Here is a 19,752-nt window from a genome sequence, read left to right on the forward strand (position 1 = left end):
TTCATATGTAAATTGCGTGGATTTCATTGATATTTGATAGAAAGAATGAAGATGGGAAAGGTACAATTTTATTACAAAATCATCAAATCAAAGTTTAAAAAAAATAAGAAAAAAACATAAGATTACAGTGATGAGTGATTTGCCCAAACAGGGAAAATTGATCCTCGGCCTGCTCACTTTTCAACCTCACAATATCAGTTCCCTAGTATTACATCTCTACCTGTGCTTACGATGCCGCCTACCATCTTCCTCATCTACACTCATCCACTCCTCTCGGCGTGGGGGTGATGGCTCATACCTTGAAGGCTTCCTCTTAAAATGCCGTTCATCGTCACTTGACTCATAATCCATAGCTGCTGCTGCCGCCACACTCTTCTTCCCTGCATCATGATGGTGCCCATTTGCTGTAGATGATGACGCCACTACTTTATGATGGTGGGCATCATGGTCCTTGCTAACGGGCTTAGACTTGGGCTCAGCAGAAACCTTTTGCTTCTTGGAAACCTCCTCATCCGGGAAGCTAATCCTCGAGAACACACTCGCCTTATATTTCTTGTCTAATGACTGTTGAACCACATCTACAGAAGATGGTGGCTTAGAGGACGGTTTAGAATGACGTTCAGATTTATGGTCACGCTCACGGTGATCGCGGTCTCGTTCATGGTTGTGATCTCGCTCAGGGTGTTCAGATTTTCTTTTCAGGGTCGGACGAGGGACTTCTACATCACGTTTAGTTCTGTCAGGTGAAGCCCGTTCAGACCTGTGACTGTGGGAAGTCCGTCGCTGGTGGCTGTCATGGTCACGATCCCGGTCTTGTTCCCGGTCACGATCGACAGAAGCCCTTTCCCTTACCCTCGCTCTTTCCCTCTCCCTCTCCCTCTCCCGGTCCCGGAGACTATCATAGCGGTCTTCACTTGGGGACCTGCTGGCTGGAGGAGGCCTCTGCAACAATATAAAACATGTTAATAACATGCTTTTTATATTTAACTAACACCCCAAATATATAACAACTAACATAGGTAAATAATTTTAATATCAGCTATAATACATTTCAACTTTTTATTTCAGATTTAGACAACACCCATCATCGTATATTTCATAATCAGTCAACCAAAACAAGTTTTTCTTAACAAAACAGCAAACACATTATAGACCTGGTAATTAGAAACAAATTAGTCAAATACAAACTTTTTGTCCAACATTCAGAGTAGTCAGGCATATAAACTTTGTACTCCCCAGGAAAATAGTTTACTCGGGTTACTGATTCTTCAAAAAAAGCTCACAAGAATTTCGTATTTTTAGAGTAACTAAAATTCCCTGGCATATTTTTAAATTTACTGAAAGACTAAATACAGTAAATAAATATGTATTCAATCTGAAAAGAATATTATTCAGAACCATTCCCAAAATTTTAACACTATATCGCATAATGTCAATTATTACAAACATGCATTCAAAACAATATACATAGCAAAAAGAGAAATTTCTTAGGTGAATTAGAGCTTCTTTTTTTTTTTTTTTTTTAATGTATTATCCCATAGCTTTGCCAAGACAGCCTTTTGTTACACAATCCACCAAAAAAAAAGTCAACCACTTAAAACTAATCATTCAAATTTTTTTCCTTGCAAGCAACAAGGGAGCAATAAAAACAAACAAAAAAAATGAACCAGAAGAGTGGGTATTTACTAAGGTGGGCCTGTGGCTACAGCCCATTTATACAACCACAAATTGAAAAATGTCATCCAGCTCATAAAAGATCGGGACAATCGAGAATAGCCCAATCAAGCTCCCCAACATAGAGACCAGAATAATCCAATATAGGAATTATAGACCAAAGGGTTAGAAGAAACCTCAGTTGCCTATACTCACATTTTTTTGACTTAAATTTATCAAGCTATAGAAAAAGTTTGCTAGCCAAATTGCAGCCTCCTGCTTCACTTAAGGCCAAAACCAAAAAGAACAAAGATTGACAACAAAATAACATACAGGTTTTGACTTCATAGGTGGGGGGTTGGCGCTGCTGCTTACTTCTCTGCTATAATCACGATCTCTGGGAAGTTCCCTACTGCAATGAATATTCATATCAGACCAACACACTAAATGAACTCTTCATACATACAAGTACCAAGACTCCAAGAGTTCTCCACACGCAAAAATAGGCTACATAATATGGAGTAATACTACACCCTGAAACACGCCTTTAATTTATTAATTGAAATAGCTAACTATTGCCTTATTTGGTTTACAAACAATTAAATCAAAATAACTTAGACCCTTCCTCACCTCTCAACCCGTCTCTCCATTTCTCGCTTTCTTCTTACTTCAGCCTTCCGAGCCTCAAATTCTTCCCGACTCATCAAAGGTGGCCTGACATTCATGCCCATTCCAAATTCTGCTGCAAGATCCCTGTATATGAAACACAGCTCAATTTTTTGGTCTTTCACATAATGAAAAGTAAAAAAAATTCTAGTGCCAGCTCAACACAAGCAGTTTATTCATGTGCATAAAAGAGACAACACCATAAGTATGAACTCTATTGCACAAGAACCAATAAAAATCAGCTTCCATATTAATATTACCCCATTTGCCTCTAAAGTGGCTCATGCCTACATTAGAGTAAGATAAATGGGTGTATGCAACCTCACGCCCTCACCCAACAAGGGGAGTTGTTACCGTGTATACCCTGAATCTGTAACATGAAAAGTTGAAAACCATCTGCTCTGGAGTACGTCACAATAATAACTAAAAAAATATCCATAGTTTACTGAGCCATATCAGTTGTTTTTAATAATTGATAGAAGGATGGAGTAAAGTCCTCAAATAAAATTAAATAGGCATCATAAATAATGACACATTTTTTCATTCTTATTTTCACTGTTCAGTTGGCAGACTGCTTTCTTTCTCATTTCTCACTGATCATACATGACAAATTTTGTTTTAATTTTTGGATTAACAAGTGACCTGTTTTTGTGGAAAAACATTGTGTTTAGTTATATGAAGTTTAGTTAAATTTTTTGTCAGGAAAATCTATTGTTCAGAAATAGAACTTGAGATGAAAATCTAGGTCAGATGCAAAGCAGATGAACAGTGAATTTTGAAGCTCTATCGAGAAGACGAGCATGAGAAGCAACAGAATGTACATACAGAGTATATACATACACAGTGAGCTCAAATGAAGAAAATGTCAAAATTATAACACACACACCCACCAAACAGCATCAATGCCATAGTATACATACATACATGCATACATACATACACTCAACAAAAAAACAAAAACAAAAAACACATTTATTGGCATGAATACTGCTATTAGCAGAGTCCAATATCAGCAAACGGATAACAGAGCCAAAGACAAGGTAAGGAAATGGTGTGAGAACAAAATATCAACATTCTGCAATTTATACCTTTGAGGAGGAAGCATCGGGGGCATTCCAGGCATCATGAACCCTTGTGCTCCAAAATGGTCTGGAGGCATCATGTTCCCAAAAGGATCTGGAGGGAAAACATTCCCAAAGGGCATATCCATAGGCCCTGGACCATAACCCATATTGTAAGGCATGTTACCACCATGTCCACCAAAGGGGCCCATGAATCCATCCATTGCAGGCTGCATGCCTGGCCAACAGGGATTGAAGCCATTAGGGCCCATGTATCCATCCATCCCAGGAGGCATGCCCATCCATTGCATGTCTGGAGCTGCAAATTATCAAGTTCAAGCCCAGTGTCAGAAATCAGTACCACAAATACATACATAAAGATAAACAATGACTCAAGAGAAACATCCAGAGTTGTAGCATTAAGAAAGACATGAAAACTAAAATGAAAAGGGTGTACCATTTCCAGGCATAGGCATCTTCTTCTTCTTCTTCTTTTTCTTTACTGGAAGACATGGAAAAGGCAACTGATTAGGATAACAGCCAGCTGCATTTATATACAAAATGTGTGTTATCTACATTTTAATGTGAAAAAATTCTGGAGAAGTGCAACAGGAGCATTTTCACCATAATCACTAGGGCAAAATAAATATAAGCCTCTGTAACACACTGCAAGCCCCCGCCCCTAGCTCCCCTCACAAATTAAAGAAAAATAAACGACAGCTTCGGACAGAATAAAAAAAAAAGTTGCACAAACCTAGAACATATTACAGAGAGCTAAAAAGCTTTTGTAAAACAAAATATAGTAACAGAGAACAATTTTGACAAAACCAACCATCTGTGCAATTTACCTGCTTCACCAACAGCCACCTTTTGTTGAACTTCTTCCTCAACAGGTAAAGCACTACCCTGTGACGCAGGTTCCTTCACACTAGCCGACTCATGAGTAGCTTCAGACACGTCTGGAACTTTCGTAATCTTGTCTCTTTCTGAGATATGCTGCTGTGGTTGCGACTGTGAAGCATGGCTAGGCTTAATACCTTCTAAACTCTCTTTCATATTTGAAGTTCCTTCAGTACGTGGAGGAAGCATTTGCTCCCCTTTTGAGGCAGCAGATTGAGTAGGCGATGGAATCCTAGGCTGCGGGCAGCGAGCAGACTCCATATCTGAGGAAACAAGATAATGAGATCTTTGAAAAAAGACAGGAAAGAATTTGTTCAGCTGAGAAAAACTCAATTTAACTACCTTGAACATGGAGAGCACTCCCTCCATTGTCTGCACTACTATTACCAGACTCCAGTATACGGTTAATGGTATCCCGGAGTGTCTTATTTGGCAGAAGATCATCTGCAAGTATATCTCTTGCCCCACAGACACATATAGACTTTGAGATAATAAAGTCCCTTATACCTGGCCATGATTCAAGGAAAATAAATAAATAAACAATTTTAGAACCTAGAAAAACCAGTATACATCAACTGATCACAAATGGCACTAACACTCAAATCTTTAAGGCTAATTTTATTTGAAAATGTGTCAATGAAAAAACTGCAATATAAGTTAATGCTGTTTATAAAAAGGGTCCACAATTTGCATAGTAAATATTTGCACAGTAAATGTAAATGTTGAGAGCAAATAAACAGGCCATTACATAATACACCAATGCTCCAGCACAATGAGACCCAAAGATTATATAAATTACTAGGAGATGCAAAACCAATAACCATCAACTTATTTTCATGTTCCAAAAATATACCATACAGGAGATGCAAAACCAATAACCATCAACTTATTTTCATGTTCCAAAAATATACCATACAGGAGATGCAAAACCAATAACCATCAACTTTTTTTCATGTTCCAAAAATATACCATACAATAAACCAAGCACATAAGTACATCAAATTCTATATGACCCCCACTCAAAGATCATTATGCTACTTATATCCTATAATTAAAGAATAAGATTATATCAATAAACTAATTAAAAATAAATAAAAACAAAAACTTGCAATCTGAAGCCAAGGGAGAGCTATTCTTTGAAAATATTTACATTCATCAAACCAACACAAAACTCTAACAATCGTCAAAAACGGCACGCGTCATTATTATGATAATATGAAGGCACTTTACAGTATACAATCACCCTACATTTATCACAGAAACTATTGAAACAACATTTGCTGGTTAACACGGCATCCTTCATCACTTCCTTGCACAGCGGGCAATGGAGCTCTGGTGGAAGATCTCCAACAGAACGAGTAGAAGGTAGACCTTCAATTTCTCTCTCGAATGCAGCCCTGTTAAGAGTAAAAGTGCTGTCAGCTCAAGAATTCTGCACAAGATAAGAGCTGCAAAGACAAAATGATAATAATAGTAATTTAAGTGAGCTTACTCATTTGGTTTCAAGACAGCAGATGTGCCACTTGGCAATGCATAGGAGCCATCCGGTGTAGCTACAAGCATTGACTTGGGAATGCCAGTAGGAGGTTTCACTTTCCTGATGTCAAAATTAGGGTCACCATTTGTAGGGCAGTGCTGAATAAAGTGACCTGATATACAGATTTATTTACAAACAATCAGCATCCACGACAATGTTTAAAATTGAACCACCAACATTAAAGAAAGAGTAAACAACAACTTACCAGGAACCTTACACCTGTGACAGATATAGCCTTGTGGAGGTGTTTTCCTCTCCATACCACCTCGGCCTAATCAAGAGCATGCAATATTAGAATTAAATCATTTACATCACTAAGACTCATCGCCAATAGCAAACAAATTTGTCAAGGCATCAACAATATACTATATACACTAAGCAGGTAAGGATTTATTGCTTTAGACATACCAAAACCTCGACCACCCCCCCTCCCACCTCTTCCAAATCCTCTCCCAGAGCCAAAACCATCACCAGGTTGACTGCATATTCACACATTACTTCACATCAGTACTGGGAAAAAAAGATATCCGGTCACAACTAAAACCCTTTCTTAAATTTTGTAAAAAAAAATAAAGAAAGAAAAGTCTCACCGCTGCCAGTCAAAACTAGAATTTTCAATTAAAGCCTTAAGCTTGCTGTCCTCATCAGCTTTACTAGCAGGAACTGAATCCTGCATCGGATTGCCTGATTGTCCTGGTGTCATCTCAGGGATTGTTGCATATAGATCATTTCCAAACTCATCATCCAGTTCTGAAGCTTCAAACTGAAACATATGATCTAACATGTTCGTCATGTATGAATTTTGTAACAACTATAGATATAAACTAAGAAATGCTGGATATATACATCTCCAAACCCTGAAGAATCAGCAGCAAAGTAGTTATTTTTTGCATGTTGCTCATCCTCAACCTTATCCTCCACCTTCGGCCTACAGAACAAAAGCAGATTTCCATCTCAACAAGCGAACAATTGGCCACCTTAAACTCAATTTCTTTTCAATGAAAATTTCAGCACATATATATAACAAAATATAACAGGTAAATAAGATGAGCCCTATGGCACTGATACAAAAAGTAGTATCAACAAAAAATGATTCAAGGTTAAAAAAACAGGAGATTGGATCAATACTCGTCCGGTTGTGTAACAATGGGCATGCGAGGACGTCCTGGTACTCGGCGTATTAGAACAGAAGTGTTTTTTGGAATCAACATCGCTTCATCTAGATACTCTGAAATCGCAGAACAGAGAGACAATCCATGAAAAGCTGCAAAAAGACATAAAACAATACAGCCAAGAACCATTGCCCAACTTTGACCTGACAAAACTTGGCAGCTGTTATTAGTGGGAAGTCAAAAGGCCATCTCAGTTATGTAGCAATGAAACCAAATCCCCAAAATCAAACAGCCTAGACAAAAGTGTGAAATTGCATGGCAAATTGAGCTTGAACCAGAATGTGGTTATAACCTAAACTCAACTATACAAAGAAAACCTAACTATCAGCTATTTGCTTCTTGTTAACAAAGTTAGACATGTCAAGAAATGAACACTTCTTAAGCTTGTAAACAAAAGAAGCAGCTAATTAAGCAATTGGGGTACTACAGTCTGATGTGGTTTGGGTATTAAAGACCACCATCCTGCATCAGGAATTGGATCATATGTCCCATTCAACATCAGCATCTTAGGTATATCGTTATCACCCCTTCACATTTCACCACCTCATCATCCTAATCCTAATTTAACTTGCGGAAATATAGTTAATGCAAGTTGGACTTGAGAAGTACTCAGACTACTTGTGACATCATATGAGACTAGCAAAATGAGATAGAAGATCTCATTACGGACTCTAAGTCCAACAAGGACCTGTGTAATTGCGTGAAATCAGACGGGCTCACATCAAGACTTCAATTTTAGCACTTAAGAAAAATTGCAAGAGCCTCTGATTTCACACAATCCAGATAAACCTAAAAGCCGGTTTCGAATCCCCAAGAAATAACAGCTTACACAACTACAGGTTCAAAATTGAGCAAGAATGCAATTCAAAAACTTCAAACTAAAATTGGTCGAAAGCAATTCAATTCAACTTATAAGCTACACCAGGAAATCAACCAACCTTCATTGGTTTGAGCGTTGGTCACGACGAGGTCAAAATCAGTACCCCTTCCCAAATGCTTTGATTCAAAAATTCTTTCTTTTAGATTGGCAACCGATATGAAATGACCGTCGATTGAAATTGAGTCGTAATCTTTAGCACTTTTAAACTTATAATAAACTGCCATAATTAATTTTTTTTTCACTTTTCTTTCCTTCAAAAAGAAATCAATCAATCGAACAAAAATTATATCGCACAAAAATGCAATCAAAAACCCTAACTACGGATATTATGAGGCCTTCAAATTCAAAAATAAAGGCCTCTAATTGAACTTCAAACTCAAAATTAACAAAGTACAAAGTAAAAATTTTATCTCTTTGCCGCCTTCAGTTCCTCTCCTAGTATACTTCTTCGCTGCGAAGTCCTTCGAAAGCCACTGCCGCCGCTACAACAGCTCAATTCTTGAATTCTGAATTAATAGAAGCAAAATCCAGCTTCAAAGAAGATCAATTAGATGATATTGATCCAATCAATCATAGATTGAACCGATACGATACGATCTCACAGATCGAAGCCAGAAATCCAGAATTCCTTCATGAAAAAGGAGAAATCATCAACACCGAAGACACCGACTCTTCACAAACCTCGAAAACCGTAACATCTCCGGCGCGAGAACCTCTGATAACAGATGAAACAGCAGAAAAACACGATAAGTTTCTGCAAATAGCCCAAAAATTGAAAGTTCTTCGATTCAGCGACGAACTAGAGAAATCTTCAGCGAAAATCCACGGAATACTGCGATTTGGAGAGCAACACAGGAGAATTTGATTGAAGAACAAGTTGATTGGAGGAGTATCAGTGATAAAATTGGATGAAGAAGATTGAAATTTGAGAGAAGGATAGGAATTAGGGTTAGGGTTTGGGTTTACATAATTGGGGAAAACGAGAGAGAAGTTTACGTTTACGAGTTTACGTTTACGAGTTTACGCCCAAACTTGGGATAATGTGGTTATGTGGCGCCATTTATAGTATCAAGTGATGTGAAAGTGAAGTGCATCTTCTTTCTTTTCTTTCCCACTTGTTTATCAACTTACCATGTCTAAACCTAATTGAATAAAGGTATGTTCTATTCAATTTAATTTTAGTTTAGTTCAGCTTCAATCAGTTAAATTCAGTTCAGTATAGTTCCTAAATTCTTTCTGTTGTAAAATATTCAGTTCAGTTCAGTAAAACAGAACAGAACATAACTCTTTCCTCCATTCTAAATGTCTTCTCAGTTTGAGTATTTGCTAATTCGGGTCGAGTTGACTTATGAGAAGTTTTAGATTGGTAGGATAGTTCTTACTTTACTCTAAACAAAATGTTCAAGCCTAATTCATTTTACAAAGTAGAAGTTTTTGTAACCCTGTTATTCAATTTTGAATTTGCATATCTTTGAACGTCTTTTTGACATTTTGCAATTTATTTTTTCTCGTGATTTTGAACGCTGAAATTGGTTGTTATATTACTATGTAGTTGCTCTTAATTGTCGACTAGTATTTGCTGAAGTTGTTGTCTAGTTTAGATATTCGACACAAACTAAAATGTTGAGATTTTGGATAGTCAATTATATATAGGAAAGAGAAGGTGTTATGAAAATAAAGACCTGTTCACATTTACTGAACCGAGTTGAACTGAACTGAACTGATTGGAGCTAAACTGAACTGAACTAGATAGAGTTGAAATGAATATTTTATGAGAGAAAGAAATTAGGAGTTGAACTGAACAAAACTAAACTGATTGGAGCTGAGATGAATTGAACTGAAATTAAGCTGAGATGAATAGGCCTTAAATCTTGTCGCTTTTGTCAAAAAATAAAAAAATTGATGTTGGTTTTACAAGTTTTGTCAAATGTATTTTAGAAGTTACAATACATTATTCACCACAAATATTCGGAAATTAGTGGAGACAATACACTAAAAGCTACTTTAAAAGTTATTGCTAAAAATGCTCTTAAATTAAGTGTACAAACCTTGACTTTAGTATTACAAAAATCATATTATCCACAATTATCAATTTTATTTCTAAAAATAGTTAATTACTATGTTTTTTTTTTTTTTGGGAGTGTGATGAAAACACAACTCTCTTGGTGGGATTATAATTATGAAGTAATCCAACGGTGATATTCTAAGAAGATAATTACTCCATGTTAAGCATTTGTATAATATTTGATGCACTTAGTTAATACTGATGAATAGTGTAACAATGTTTGTTATCTCACAACCAAGAGAATGTAGGCTTCAAACCCCACTTAAGGCACTTTGGAGTGAGAATTCCTTTACCTTATTCCCCCACTTTCAAAGGACCTAACTCGCTAACTCAGATGGGATTGACATATAAGAGGTTCCGACCTGTAAGACCCTTCTCCTTATCTTATACTCTGTAAAGAAGTGTAATAACAATCTGAGCTTGAGTTAAGGTTAGCTCAGTTTGTTTTGCACTGGCTTAAACTCACATTTAAGCTTATTGGGCTTTATATTTTCAAGCTTATCCTAGCTAGCACAAACTTGAGGTGAGCCCAATTTAAGAAAATATGATAGATATCTAATAGAGGTATGATATGAGCAACCAATTTCGTAAAATATTACTAGTTGCTACTACATACTTCATTTTCCTAAAAGTTCACCATCACACAATGCCATTCACAGATAATCACAAATTCACAACTAAAATATGAATTATGAGTACTATTAATTTCTCTATCAATTATGTGTGCAACTATTCTTATTTATTAAGCATAATAACAAGTGGGTGTTCTCACCATATTCAAATGTTACATTTAGCTAACTAAAGCCGTTATATCTTCAACTAATACCTCTCCCAGTCCATGCAAATGATGTAATAATCATCCAAAATTATTTTGTCCACATAACAAAAATATGATTTTTGAGATGTTATTTCATTCAGTATAATTTTGATTGAAATAATTGATAGTAACCTTATCTAATACAGTACAAAAGGGGACATGGGCACATAGTATTAATTTTTTCATACTCGCTCTCTCCGTCCTTTATTGCTATTTTAAGTCTCAAAATGATAGTCACATTTGCTTTTTTTTAAGTACCATTAAATTAATTTTTTTATCAAAATTTCTCCAATTTGCAACAATATTTGTGCAAATTTAACTTTCTTATGTAAATTTTGGTTTTTTATGTACTTTTATTACTTTATCTCTCTACTTTTTTACATACCTAATGTAAATTTATCTGTTCAATGTACTTTTACTACTCCCTCCGTTTTTAAATATTCGTTCCACTTTTTTTTCTGACCGTTTTTAAATACTTGCTCCATTTCTTTATTTAGAAAGTTTTTACAATATTTTATTAATTTCTCTCACCGAGTGGACCCAACCATATTAATTCCATATTATGTCTCCTTCAATTCTCTTAACTACTTTTGTTTTTTTTTTAATTTTTTATTCTTCCACCAACCCCACTACCTCCATATTTTATTACTTTATCCAATTTCTCCTAAAACTCCGCGCATGGAAAAATGGAGCAAGTATTTAAAAACGGAGGGAGTACTTCTTATTTATGTATATTAATTCCCGTGAACATTGCCCATAAGAGACTATCAATAAGGGACAGAGGTATAATTTATCTTTTCAATGTAATTTTATGTCATGAATTCCTACTCAGGTATAATTTTTTACCAATTTTTTTTAGCTAATTTGATTGAATTAGTTATTGGGTATTGAGTTTTTTTAATTTTTGGTTTATTTGGTTGTATAATTTGTGATGAGTTTGTTTTATATTGTTGCTAGAATTGATAAAGTTTGCATCCAAAAACAACCTATAAAGCGTTGCAAAAACACGGAAATTCTAGTAGTGAATGTAGAAGCTTTTGCTATTTAGAATTTTTAAATTCTTTCACCTACCCCACTACTTCTATATTTTATTACATTCTCTAATTTCTTCTAAAACCCTGCGTTCGTATAGAGAAATAGAGCAAGTATTTAAAAATCGGAGGGAGTATGTTTTATGTTTTTTTACATCATCCTACTTTATTTTACAGCCAACTCATTATTTAATAAATTACATATGCACATTATACATTTATACAGTATGAGTAAAGGAGAATTCTTTGTTGGTGATAAAACTATAGTAATTAGCTGGGTAAGCATTATTGAAAAATAGAAAAGATTCCATTTTAATTTTATTCCTTTCCCTAGTGTAACATTAATGTCAATGTCAGCCCAATGCTCACTTTCCAACTTGGCTACTTGCAAATTTGCTACATAAGCCGCCAAATAACGACCAATAAATTAAGCTCATACAGTCCTACCATATGTATTTATACACTTACACAAAATACAATTATACTATGTACGGAGTACTTCTTATTTTAAATTTATGGACATATTTCAAAATCAATCTAGTGGTTAGAGTTCCTCTTTCCATCGGGTTCCATTCTCATTTCAAGTAAGTGAAATTCCTAATTTTCCCTTATTGACAATGCAACAATTTGACATAAGGGTAATAATAATATGTGTAGGCTTGTAGCCCTTACTTAGGGCTAAAAATAAATATTTAATACATTTCTTAATTTGATTTCTTTATATATTTTATAAGAGTATTAATTTAGAAATGCATTAAAAAAATTAAAAATTGAACAAAACTTATTACTGAAAATAATCTGAAGAGTACAGACTTATGTATAGTATTTTTCTTGACGTAAAAAATGTGAGTAAAAAATATCACGACCATTGTAAGTAATTTGAAAATTTGTAATTATCGTATTTTCAAAATATAACTAATTTAAATGGAAAAAATAAAGTATTTTTGTATTTTTTTTTAAATTTTAACCAGGCACACCATAACCACTCCCTCCCAAACAAAATATAATTTGAAGATATGCCAAAATACAGAACATTTTCTGTTCTGAAAGTCCAAAGATAGAGAGAGATACACTACCATAAAAGCCTATTGATCAAATACTTTTTTTTACATAAAAATGGGAGAAACTAGAAATGGGTCGTTGTTAATCTCGGATTTCGTGCTGTCATTTATGTGGGTATGTTCTGGTGTTCTTGTCAAAATCTTTGTCTTCCATTTTCTGGGATTTCAACATAATTTTATTGGAGAAATTGTGAAGCTGTGTTTCTCTGTCCTCAATTTGTTCTTCTTCGCTTATTTGGCTAAATTTGCGAGAGGTGCTTCTTATAATCCTCTTAATATTCTGGCTGGCGCTATTTCTGGGGGTTTTAGTCGATTTTTATTCATCATTGGTGCAAGAATTCCTGCTCAGGTATAATTTTTTTTTTTAAACCAAATTTTCAGCTAATTTAATTAAATTAGTTAATGAGTATTGAGATTTTTTAATTTTTGGTTTATTTGGTTGTGTAATTTGTGATGGGTTTGTTTTATATTGTTGCTAGAATTGTAAAGTTTTGTGCTTTAATTTGATCTTACTTTGACTTTGATTGAGTTTAATTTGAGGTCTTTTTTTATTAAATCAGTGATTATGTGACATTAAGATTGTAGTTTATCTTCATTTGTTGTGCAGTATATTGATTTGATGTTTTTGTCAATGGTTGAATATGTCCTAGATTGAGATTTGTGAGATGAGAAAGATTTGATTTTATTAGAATTAGGACCTTAAAAACACTTAGTTGAGTACTTAATTGATGTTGTTATTTGTGTGCACGTTCTTTTCGGTATGATGTCGTTCTGCATTTGCGCTTGTATTCGAAGCAAGATCATTGTGCTTGTATATGAAGCATTGTTGTTATATGAAGCATTGTTGTTATATGAAGGGATCTTTATTTGTCGGGACTAAATAGGAAAGTGCTTGATTGCATGAAGCGCGAAATTAGCATAGTAATAAGGACACTCCGAAAACCTTTGGCTTTGAAAATTGTCCTTTTGTCTTCATAACTCATCCTCAAATTGACTAATAATTAAGTGAATTCTTATTATGGAAAAGTATTTTACTTTTTCTTGTAGAGTTTAATGTTGAGAGGGTTTGCTTTCACTTCATATTTAATTTCGCTTTATATCATGATTGTGCATCACAGATTCACAATTTATGTACTTTTTATTGATTGTGAAAGTAGGGAAAATTGGATGCACTTTTATGTTAAGGTTCTAATGGCATTACAAAGGGATTAGACCGTGTTTTGTGAACAAGTGGGAAATTGGATGCATTTTCATGTTAAGGTTCTAACAGAGTTTATGAAGGGATTAGACCATGTATATCTGAGTATCTGACCCCCTGCCCCCCAATTTTCCTGGATTTTGGTGGGAGCCTTTTTAGGATCATTGGGAATTTGGGACAATGTTGATGCAGATGATGTTTTGATCTTATAACTGTGTTGTTTCATCATACAAGTAAAGACATTTAGCAAATCTTGTTTAGAACCTGGATTGATTTTATAGTCCTTCAAACTTAAATGTTTGGAGAACTTTATTTTCGCATTGTATGAGGTGCAGGTACTGTTTAATGGCTGGTCTTTATAATGGTTGTTATGTGGTTTGGAAATGCTCCATTGTTACTACTCGAGTTGAAATCAAAATTTACTGTTATTTGAAGTTTTGAACTGTATGCCTTATAAGTTACTCCGGTAGATAAGGTGTATGGCAATTTCCTTTTCTCAAATTGTTTGTTTGTTTGTTTTTTTTTTTTTTTCGTGATTGCCTTACTTGGGTAGGATAGTTGGTCTTTTTCATATTTTATAGTTTATCATATTAATCTACTCCTCTCCATTTCAGGTGCTTGGAGCCATTTATGGGGTTAAGCTCTTAACTCATATGTTTCCTGAAATTGGCAACGGACCAAAACTGAATGTCAACATCCATCAAGGCGCATTGACTGAGGGAGTCCTAACCTTTATGATTGTTTTCATCTCTTTGTCATTAGCAAGAAGCATTCCTGGGAGTTTTGTGAGGAAAACCTGGATTTCTAGCCTTTCGAAACTTACACTCCACGTTCTTGGTTCAGACTTAACTGGTGGATGCATGAACCCGGCATCTGTATGTATCTTTACCATATATATGGTCTCTGTCTTGTATGCTATATAAACTCAGTTTCTGAACTCTTTTTTTACTGTCAATTTTGCTGCTTGCCTATGTAGGTGATGGGATGGGCTTATGCTCGTGGTGACTACATAACTAAGGAGCACATTTTTGTTTATTGGCTTGCTCCAATTGAGGCAACCTTACTGGCTGTATGGATCTTCAAGGTGTTGTTTCCGAAAGCAATTGAAGAGTCCGACACAAAGCCAAAATCAGATTGATTTCAGAACAATCTCGACAATTTTTTGGCTGTATGGATCGTGTTGTTTCCGAAAGCAATAGAAGAGCCGGACACAAAGCCTAAATCAGAATGATTTTTGAATCTCAACATGTTTTATTTTTTTCTTCATTCCCTTGTGTGTGTATTTTGTTCCTTGCACAGGTACATAATTAGATATGAAGATAGAAAATTATGGAAATTGTTAAATACATACAGAGTAGCATGAATGGGAACATTTCCCTTTTGTATCACTTCCACTAAAACTAGCTGTAAATTTATCTTGAGTTTATTAATGCAAGAAAGTAACTTGCAATTGCATCCTCATCGATTTCCATCTACAGATTCTGGTGTGTATTTCAAACTCAATGACGGTACAAATTAACCCTCTCAAATCCAATAAAGGAGCTTTCGCTGCTTATCAGAAGCCTGTCATCCTCTGCTGATATATTGTATTGATTTATTTTTAGTAGCAGTTATGCCTCAATTTCTCTAATGTGGAACACCTGAGAATCTGTTAGCCATAGTTTATGGCTCAATGTCTCAACCATTTAGTCGTTGGCTGGCTTTTGGTTGCAAGACTAGCAAATTTTCTATGCAAGAGGTCATACTTGTATATTTTGATACAGTGTTGATCTAGTGACTGCTGATCAGTCATATTGTTGAAAGGTGACTTTTATCCGATACTTAGGCACGTTTAAGTATTTTAAAGGGTGAGTTAGAGTAGATGCACCCAAAACATAATTAAATTCATGTGACTTTGCAGATCACTGTCTCTTATTTTGTACCAAGTAATTCATCAAAATTTCAAATTATGGTAAAATTCTTCATATATGAAAGCCCGCAACTGCCTAGTTTTTTTTATGACTTCAAAAATTATCAAACATGGAATTAGGGATATTGCTGAAATGTCAAAATCTGCAATTTATAAGTTTACATACTGTTACAGATTTTCTGTTCTCTGGCAATAGCAATTTAAGTCATCCTCGAGTATTGATTACTAGAAGGAACACAATACAGTAGTACATAGGAAGACTAATATACAAGCTGTGGCTCAAATTCTGCAAAATCAACCGAACCAGATTCAATAGGTGGCATCAGATACGCAGCCAAGATTTCTGAAACCAGTGCTGCAACTAATGGGATCCTCTTCAAATTCTTCACAAAGCCGATGTCATCAGTCTCCCCAATAGCAATGATCTTCTGGTTAATCTCCACCATTCGATCAAGCTTCCTCTTGAACTCTGGGTTCTCCACATCTAGCACAGCTGGGAATATTCTGGCAGTAGTGCGGTTGGTCTGCAAAAAACCAAAGCATCAGAAATTCAATCTCTTATTTTCACAAGCACAATAGAATCACTGAATATGAATGGGTCCTCTGGTCTACAGGGTATCAGAAATTCGCAGCTATAAGCCTAATAAGCTTAGATAATTGGATTATAGTAGAAAAGCGTTTGAAAAGAAGTAGTTAAACAAGAAGTTAACAAAATAACAAGCTTCATTTTTGTACTTTAAATAAGCAAACTACATTTAAGTTTGCTTTTCAATAAAACACTTAAATTTACCTCGAGTACCTCTGTCAGATTTTAACACCCTGACATGGGCACAAAAACTTTTAACATTTTCTTTGGACCAAAAAAAACGTGGAACTTTTTTTGTAACTCATCAATTTTGACACTTGAAGACATATACCAAACACCAAGATTCAAATGTGAGGAAGATAGAATGTACATGAGAACAAAAGCAATATACAATTTCATCGTCTCACCTCAATAATGACATGCATGTCAAATTCTTTGGTGTTGAGCCCAATGCCTTCATAGAATGCTGTCCTTTGGCAATCGTTGAGGTACATGGTCACATAAACCTGCGACAAACATAGATATAGAAGTTTAAAATAAATGGTATCATTACAGACTTTCAGTACTTGTAGTCCAATCTCCCCTATAATTGAGTGCTTGTTTTCAGATCCCACAGCGTAAAAGTAGATATAGCAAAGGGATAACTTGTGAATGTGATGATTACCGAAAGGCAGAAGAAACGGGACCAGAGTTTGGCCTTCCAGTCATTGAGGAACTGGGGCTGCGCCTTCATGAGAGCAGAGAAGAAATCTCCGTGCCTGTTCTCATCTTGGCACCAGTTCTCAAAGTACTTGAAGATGGGGTAACACTGGTACTCAGGATTTTCCTTAAGGTGCCTGTAAATGGTAATGTACCTCCAGTAACCAATCTTCTCTGATAGGTATGTCGCGTAAAAGATGAACTTTGGCTTGAAGAATGTGTACTTCCTAGCTTTGGTCAGGAAACCCAAGTCCAAGGCCAGATTGAAATCTGACAAACCCTTGTTCAAAAACCTGCACAAGTTAATAAACAGTTCAGGTGAAAAACTTTTGGTACCTAATTAACATTCAGAGGCTGAAATCACACAGCAATAACATCCACAAGGACCATCCGCAATGTATTGGAAACTCGTGAATATGATCAAAGTTTTGTACAAATAGAACGCATTGGAGAAGTTTTTAAGGTAAAGAGTCGCGAAAACATACCCAGCATGCCTGGCTTCATCTCTAGACATAAGAGAGAAAATCTCTGCCACCACTGGATTTGTTTTCTGCAAAATTAAAGGACATCAAATATCAATATGTCACATTGTTACAACAATATCTTACACTAGAATAACTAATTCTGTCATAATTTCAAATCATGCAGATTATATTAGTGCAATAATTTGATTTAAATATACAGATTAGCATAAAGTAAACACTGAGGGTCCATAGCTCAGTGGTAGAGCATTTGACTGCAGATCAAGAGGTCACCGGTTCGAACCCGGTTGGGCCCTTTCTCAATTTTTTGTTTACTTTTTGATTTTCCTCTGAAAAAGTTTCCTATTTGCACTTTTTTGAGCTAGATAATCAGTAAATCACAAGTCCAAAATTACTAGACTTAAACTTCAAAAACCACCAAACAAACACCTAATTATAAACTGAATACAATTAGTTTACAACTATAAATTTCTAATTTTTATGTTTTTGTTTTTGGTGACATAACTGACATCGAGCCACAATGGTTGTTACTCCTGTTAGTAATATAGACGCCCACAAACAAAATTCTCTACAATTATAAATAGAGAATCATCATACTAGTAAGTGATATAGACAAAATTCGATCTAACATCATATACTATCCCACGACACGACTTTAAATTGCTTACAACTTTACAAGTAAACTTTAGTAAACACACTTAATTGGTCACTATAGTCAACATGCAAAGCGATGTAGACTAAAATATAACACAACTTAAAATTGCTCACAAGTAAACTAATAACCCACATAATTAGTCACTATAATTAGCATTTGAAGTGATATAGACGGAATTTGACTCAAGATATATAACATGACTTATAAATAATTCACAAGTGAGCTAATAACCCAAATAGTGTTAGTCACTATAGTTAGCATATGAAGTGATATAGACGAAATTTGATTACGGGTACCACCCCACCACAACAAAACATAAAATTGCTTACAATTAAACAAACAACCAACTTAATCCATCAAAAAAACATAAAAATAAGTAACATCTCCGTGAAAAATGTCTAATAGTTGCAAATAATATGTAACGGAAGGTATTAAGTTAAAAAAAATAAAATACCTTGAGCCTCCTACCAAGCTCCTTGTAAAGAAGAAACCCAGAAAATTCAGCAGTACAAGACCTTTCCAGAAACTCAACAAAAATCTGTCTCAAAGGCCCATCAAGCTTATCAGCAGCTTCCTTAAACTCACTGTTTCTAACAAAGTGAGTTTGATTATAATCAGTCTTAAATTCCTGCAAAAGTGCTTCAAACTCAGATTCATTCAGGTTCTTGTTAATCTGGGTGTTAAAAAGCTGCTCCATTTCATCAAAATCAGTGGTGTAAAATCTGGGTGTTAAAAGGGTTTCTTGAATTTCCTTCTTATTCCCCTTTTTTGATGTTTTTGGGGGCATTGATGTTGTGGACATTGATACTCTGAAGCTTTTTGCTCCGGGTCGGGTTATCGGGCTTGGGCTTAGTTTCGGGCTGAACTTTGAAATGGGTTTTAGGAGTGCCATTTCTGCTGCCATTGTTGAGGATTGTGCTAGAGAAGGAGGATAAAATATTGGTGGGAGTTTTGGGATTGTTATAAAAGTGTTTTATTTATTTTTATAATTTTTATTTTTTCATTTTTTTTTTGGGAAATTTTGAGGGTAATGAATCTGATCCAATGAAATCTAGAGGTTGAAGTGGGTGTTTGCAACGTGTCATGTGGTGATGGGTTGGCTTGATTTCTTTGATGGGTTAAGGACTTAGGGGTTGTGGGTGTTCCAACTTGGCTTTGATATATATGTGGCTCTTCTTGCTCTATTTGATTTGTGTAATTGTGTGAGATTTTTGGAGGTTTTATGGTTTGTAATGTATTGTCCTCTATAATTGAATTTGGTTGATAATTTCATACATGGATAACAAAAATGTGACTCTTTGATTGATTCCCTCCCTCAAAAAAAAAAAAAAATGTGACACTTTGATTTACGATCACTATTTATATTTTTCTATAAATCTC

General features: G+C 35.1%; 3 protein-coding genes and 1 non-coding gene across 6 annotated transcripts; 2 read left to right on the plus strand and 2 right to left on the minus strand.

Moving 5' to 3' along the window:
• LOC110714956 (E3 ubiquitin ligase PARAQUAT TOLERANCE 3-like) lies at positions 1–8,916 on the minus strand. 3 transcript variants are annotated; one of them, XM_021893511.1, is made up of 15 exons: positions 7,928–8,916; positions 6,946–7,045; positions 6,664–6,745; positions 6,408–6,580; positions 6,226–6,296; positions 6,023–6,088; positions 5,773–5,929; positions 5,529–5,677; positions 4,623–4,787; positions 4,229–4,543; positions 3,838–3,882; positions 3,408–3,699; positions 2,284–2,406; positions 1,987–2,065; positions 1–942 (listed from the first exon to the last, which is right to left on the minus strand). In XM_021893511.1, the coding sequence occupies exons 1-15, from the start codon at positions 8,091–8,093 to the stop codon at positions 217–219; spliced, it is 2,709 nt and encodes a 902-aa protein (XP_021749203.1). In that variant the 5' UTR covers positions 8,094–8,916; the 3' UTR covers positions 1–216. The 3 variants fall into 3 exon arrangements, with proteins under 3 accessions (XP_021749203.1, XP_021749202.1, XP_021749201.1); XM_021893510.1 differs by having other exon boundaries at positions 1,987–2,062; positions 3,838–3,924; XM_021893509.1 differs by having other exon boundaries at positions 3,838–3,924.
• Positions 8,917–12,767: 3,851 nt separating this feature from the next.
• Positions 12,768–15,502, plus strand: LOC110714919 (probable aquaporin SIP2-1). The gene is made up of 3 exons (XM_021893474.1): positions 12,768–13,192; positions 14,656–14,916; positions 15,018–15,502. Exons 1-3 carry the CDS (start codon positions 12,899–12,901, stop codon positions 15,177–15,179), a joined length of 717 nt encoding a protein of 238 aa, XP_021749166.1. The 5' UTR covers positions 12,768–12,898; the 3' UTR covers positions 15,180–15,502.
• A 551-nt stretch (positions 15,503–16,053) lies between these two features.
• LOC110714855 (magnesium-protoporphyrin IX monomethyl ester [oxidative] cyclase, chloroplastic) lies at positions 16,054–19,391 on the minus strand. Its single transcript, XM_021893403.1, has 5 exons — positions 18,827–19,391; positions 17,721–17,785; positions 17,201–17,528; positions 16,944–17,042; positions 16,054–16,474 (listed from the first exon to the last, which is right to left on the minus strand). Exons 1-5 carry the CDS (start codon positions 19,274–19,276, stop codon positions 16,211–16,213), a joined length of 1,206 nt encoding a protein of 401 aa, XP_021749095.1. The 5' UTR covers positions 19,277–19,391; the 3' UTR covers positions 16,054–16,210.
• Positions 17,942–18,013, plus strand: TRNAC-GCA. Its single transcript has one exon. It is a non-coding gene; the product is annotated as a tRNA-Cys (tRNA).
• Positions 19,392–19,752: the final 361 nt, after the last annotated feature.

The sequence above is a fragment of the Chenopodium quinoa genome, unplaced genomic scaffold (genome assembly GCF_001683475.1).
Source record: "Chenopodium quinoa cultivar QQ74 unplaced genomic scaffold, ASM168347v1, whole genome shotgun sequence".
Lineage (NCBI taxonomy): Eukaryota > Viridiplantae > Streptophyta > Magnoliopsida > Caryophyllales > Amaranthaceae > Chenopodium > Chenopodium quinoa.

What these genes read in the sequence shown, in the direction of transcription:
- LOC110714956 (XM_021893509.1), bottom strand. Translation starts at nt 8,093, where the DNA reads ATGGCAGTTTATTATAAGTTTAAAAGTGCTAAAGATTACGACTCAATT. An exon ending in TCTAGTTTTGACTGGCAGCG is followed by an intron (nt 6,297 to 6,407) that starts GTGAGACTTTTC and finishes GTGAATATGCAG; the next exon opens with TCAACCTGGTGATGGTTTTG. An exon ending in CAATAGTTTCTGTGATAAAT is followed by an intron (nt 4,788 to 5,528) that starts GTAGGGTGATTG and finishes AATCATGGCCAG; the next exon opens with GTATAAGGGACTTTATTATC.
- LOC110714919 (XM_021893474.1), top strand. Translation starts at nt 12,899, where the DNA reads ATGGGAGAAACTAGAAATGGGTCGTTGTTAATCTCGGATTTCGTGCTG. An exon ending in GTGCAAGAATTCCTGCTCAG is followed by an intron (nt 13,193 to 14,655) that starts GTATAATTTTTT and finishes TCTCCATTTCAG; the next exon opens with GTGCTTGGAGCCATTTATGG. An exon ending in GATGCATGAACCCGGCATCT is followed by an intron (nt 14,917 to 15,017) that starts GTATGTATCTTT and finishes TTGCCTATGTAG; the next exon opens with GTGATGGGATGGGCTTATGC.
- LOC110714855 (XM_021893403.1), bottom strand. Translation starts at nt 19,276, where the DNA reads ATGGCAGCAGAAATGGCACTCCTAAAACCCATTTCAAAGTTCAGCCCG. An exon ending in AGCTTGGTAGGAGGCTCAAG is followed by an intron (nt 17,786 to 18,826) that starts GTATTTTATTTT and finishes TTAATTTTGCAG; the next exon opens with AAAACAAATCCAGTGGTGGC. An exon ending in CCCGTTTCTTCTGCCTTTCG is followed by an intron (nt 17,043 to 17,200) that starts GTAATCATCACA and finishes TGTTTGTCGCAG; the next exon opens with GTTTATGTGACCATGTACCT.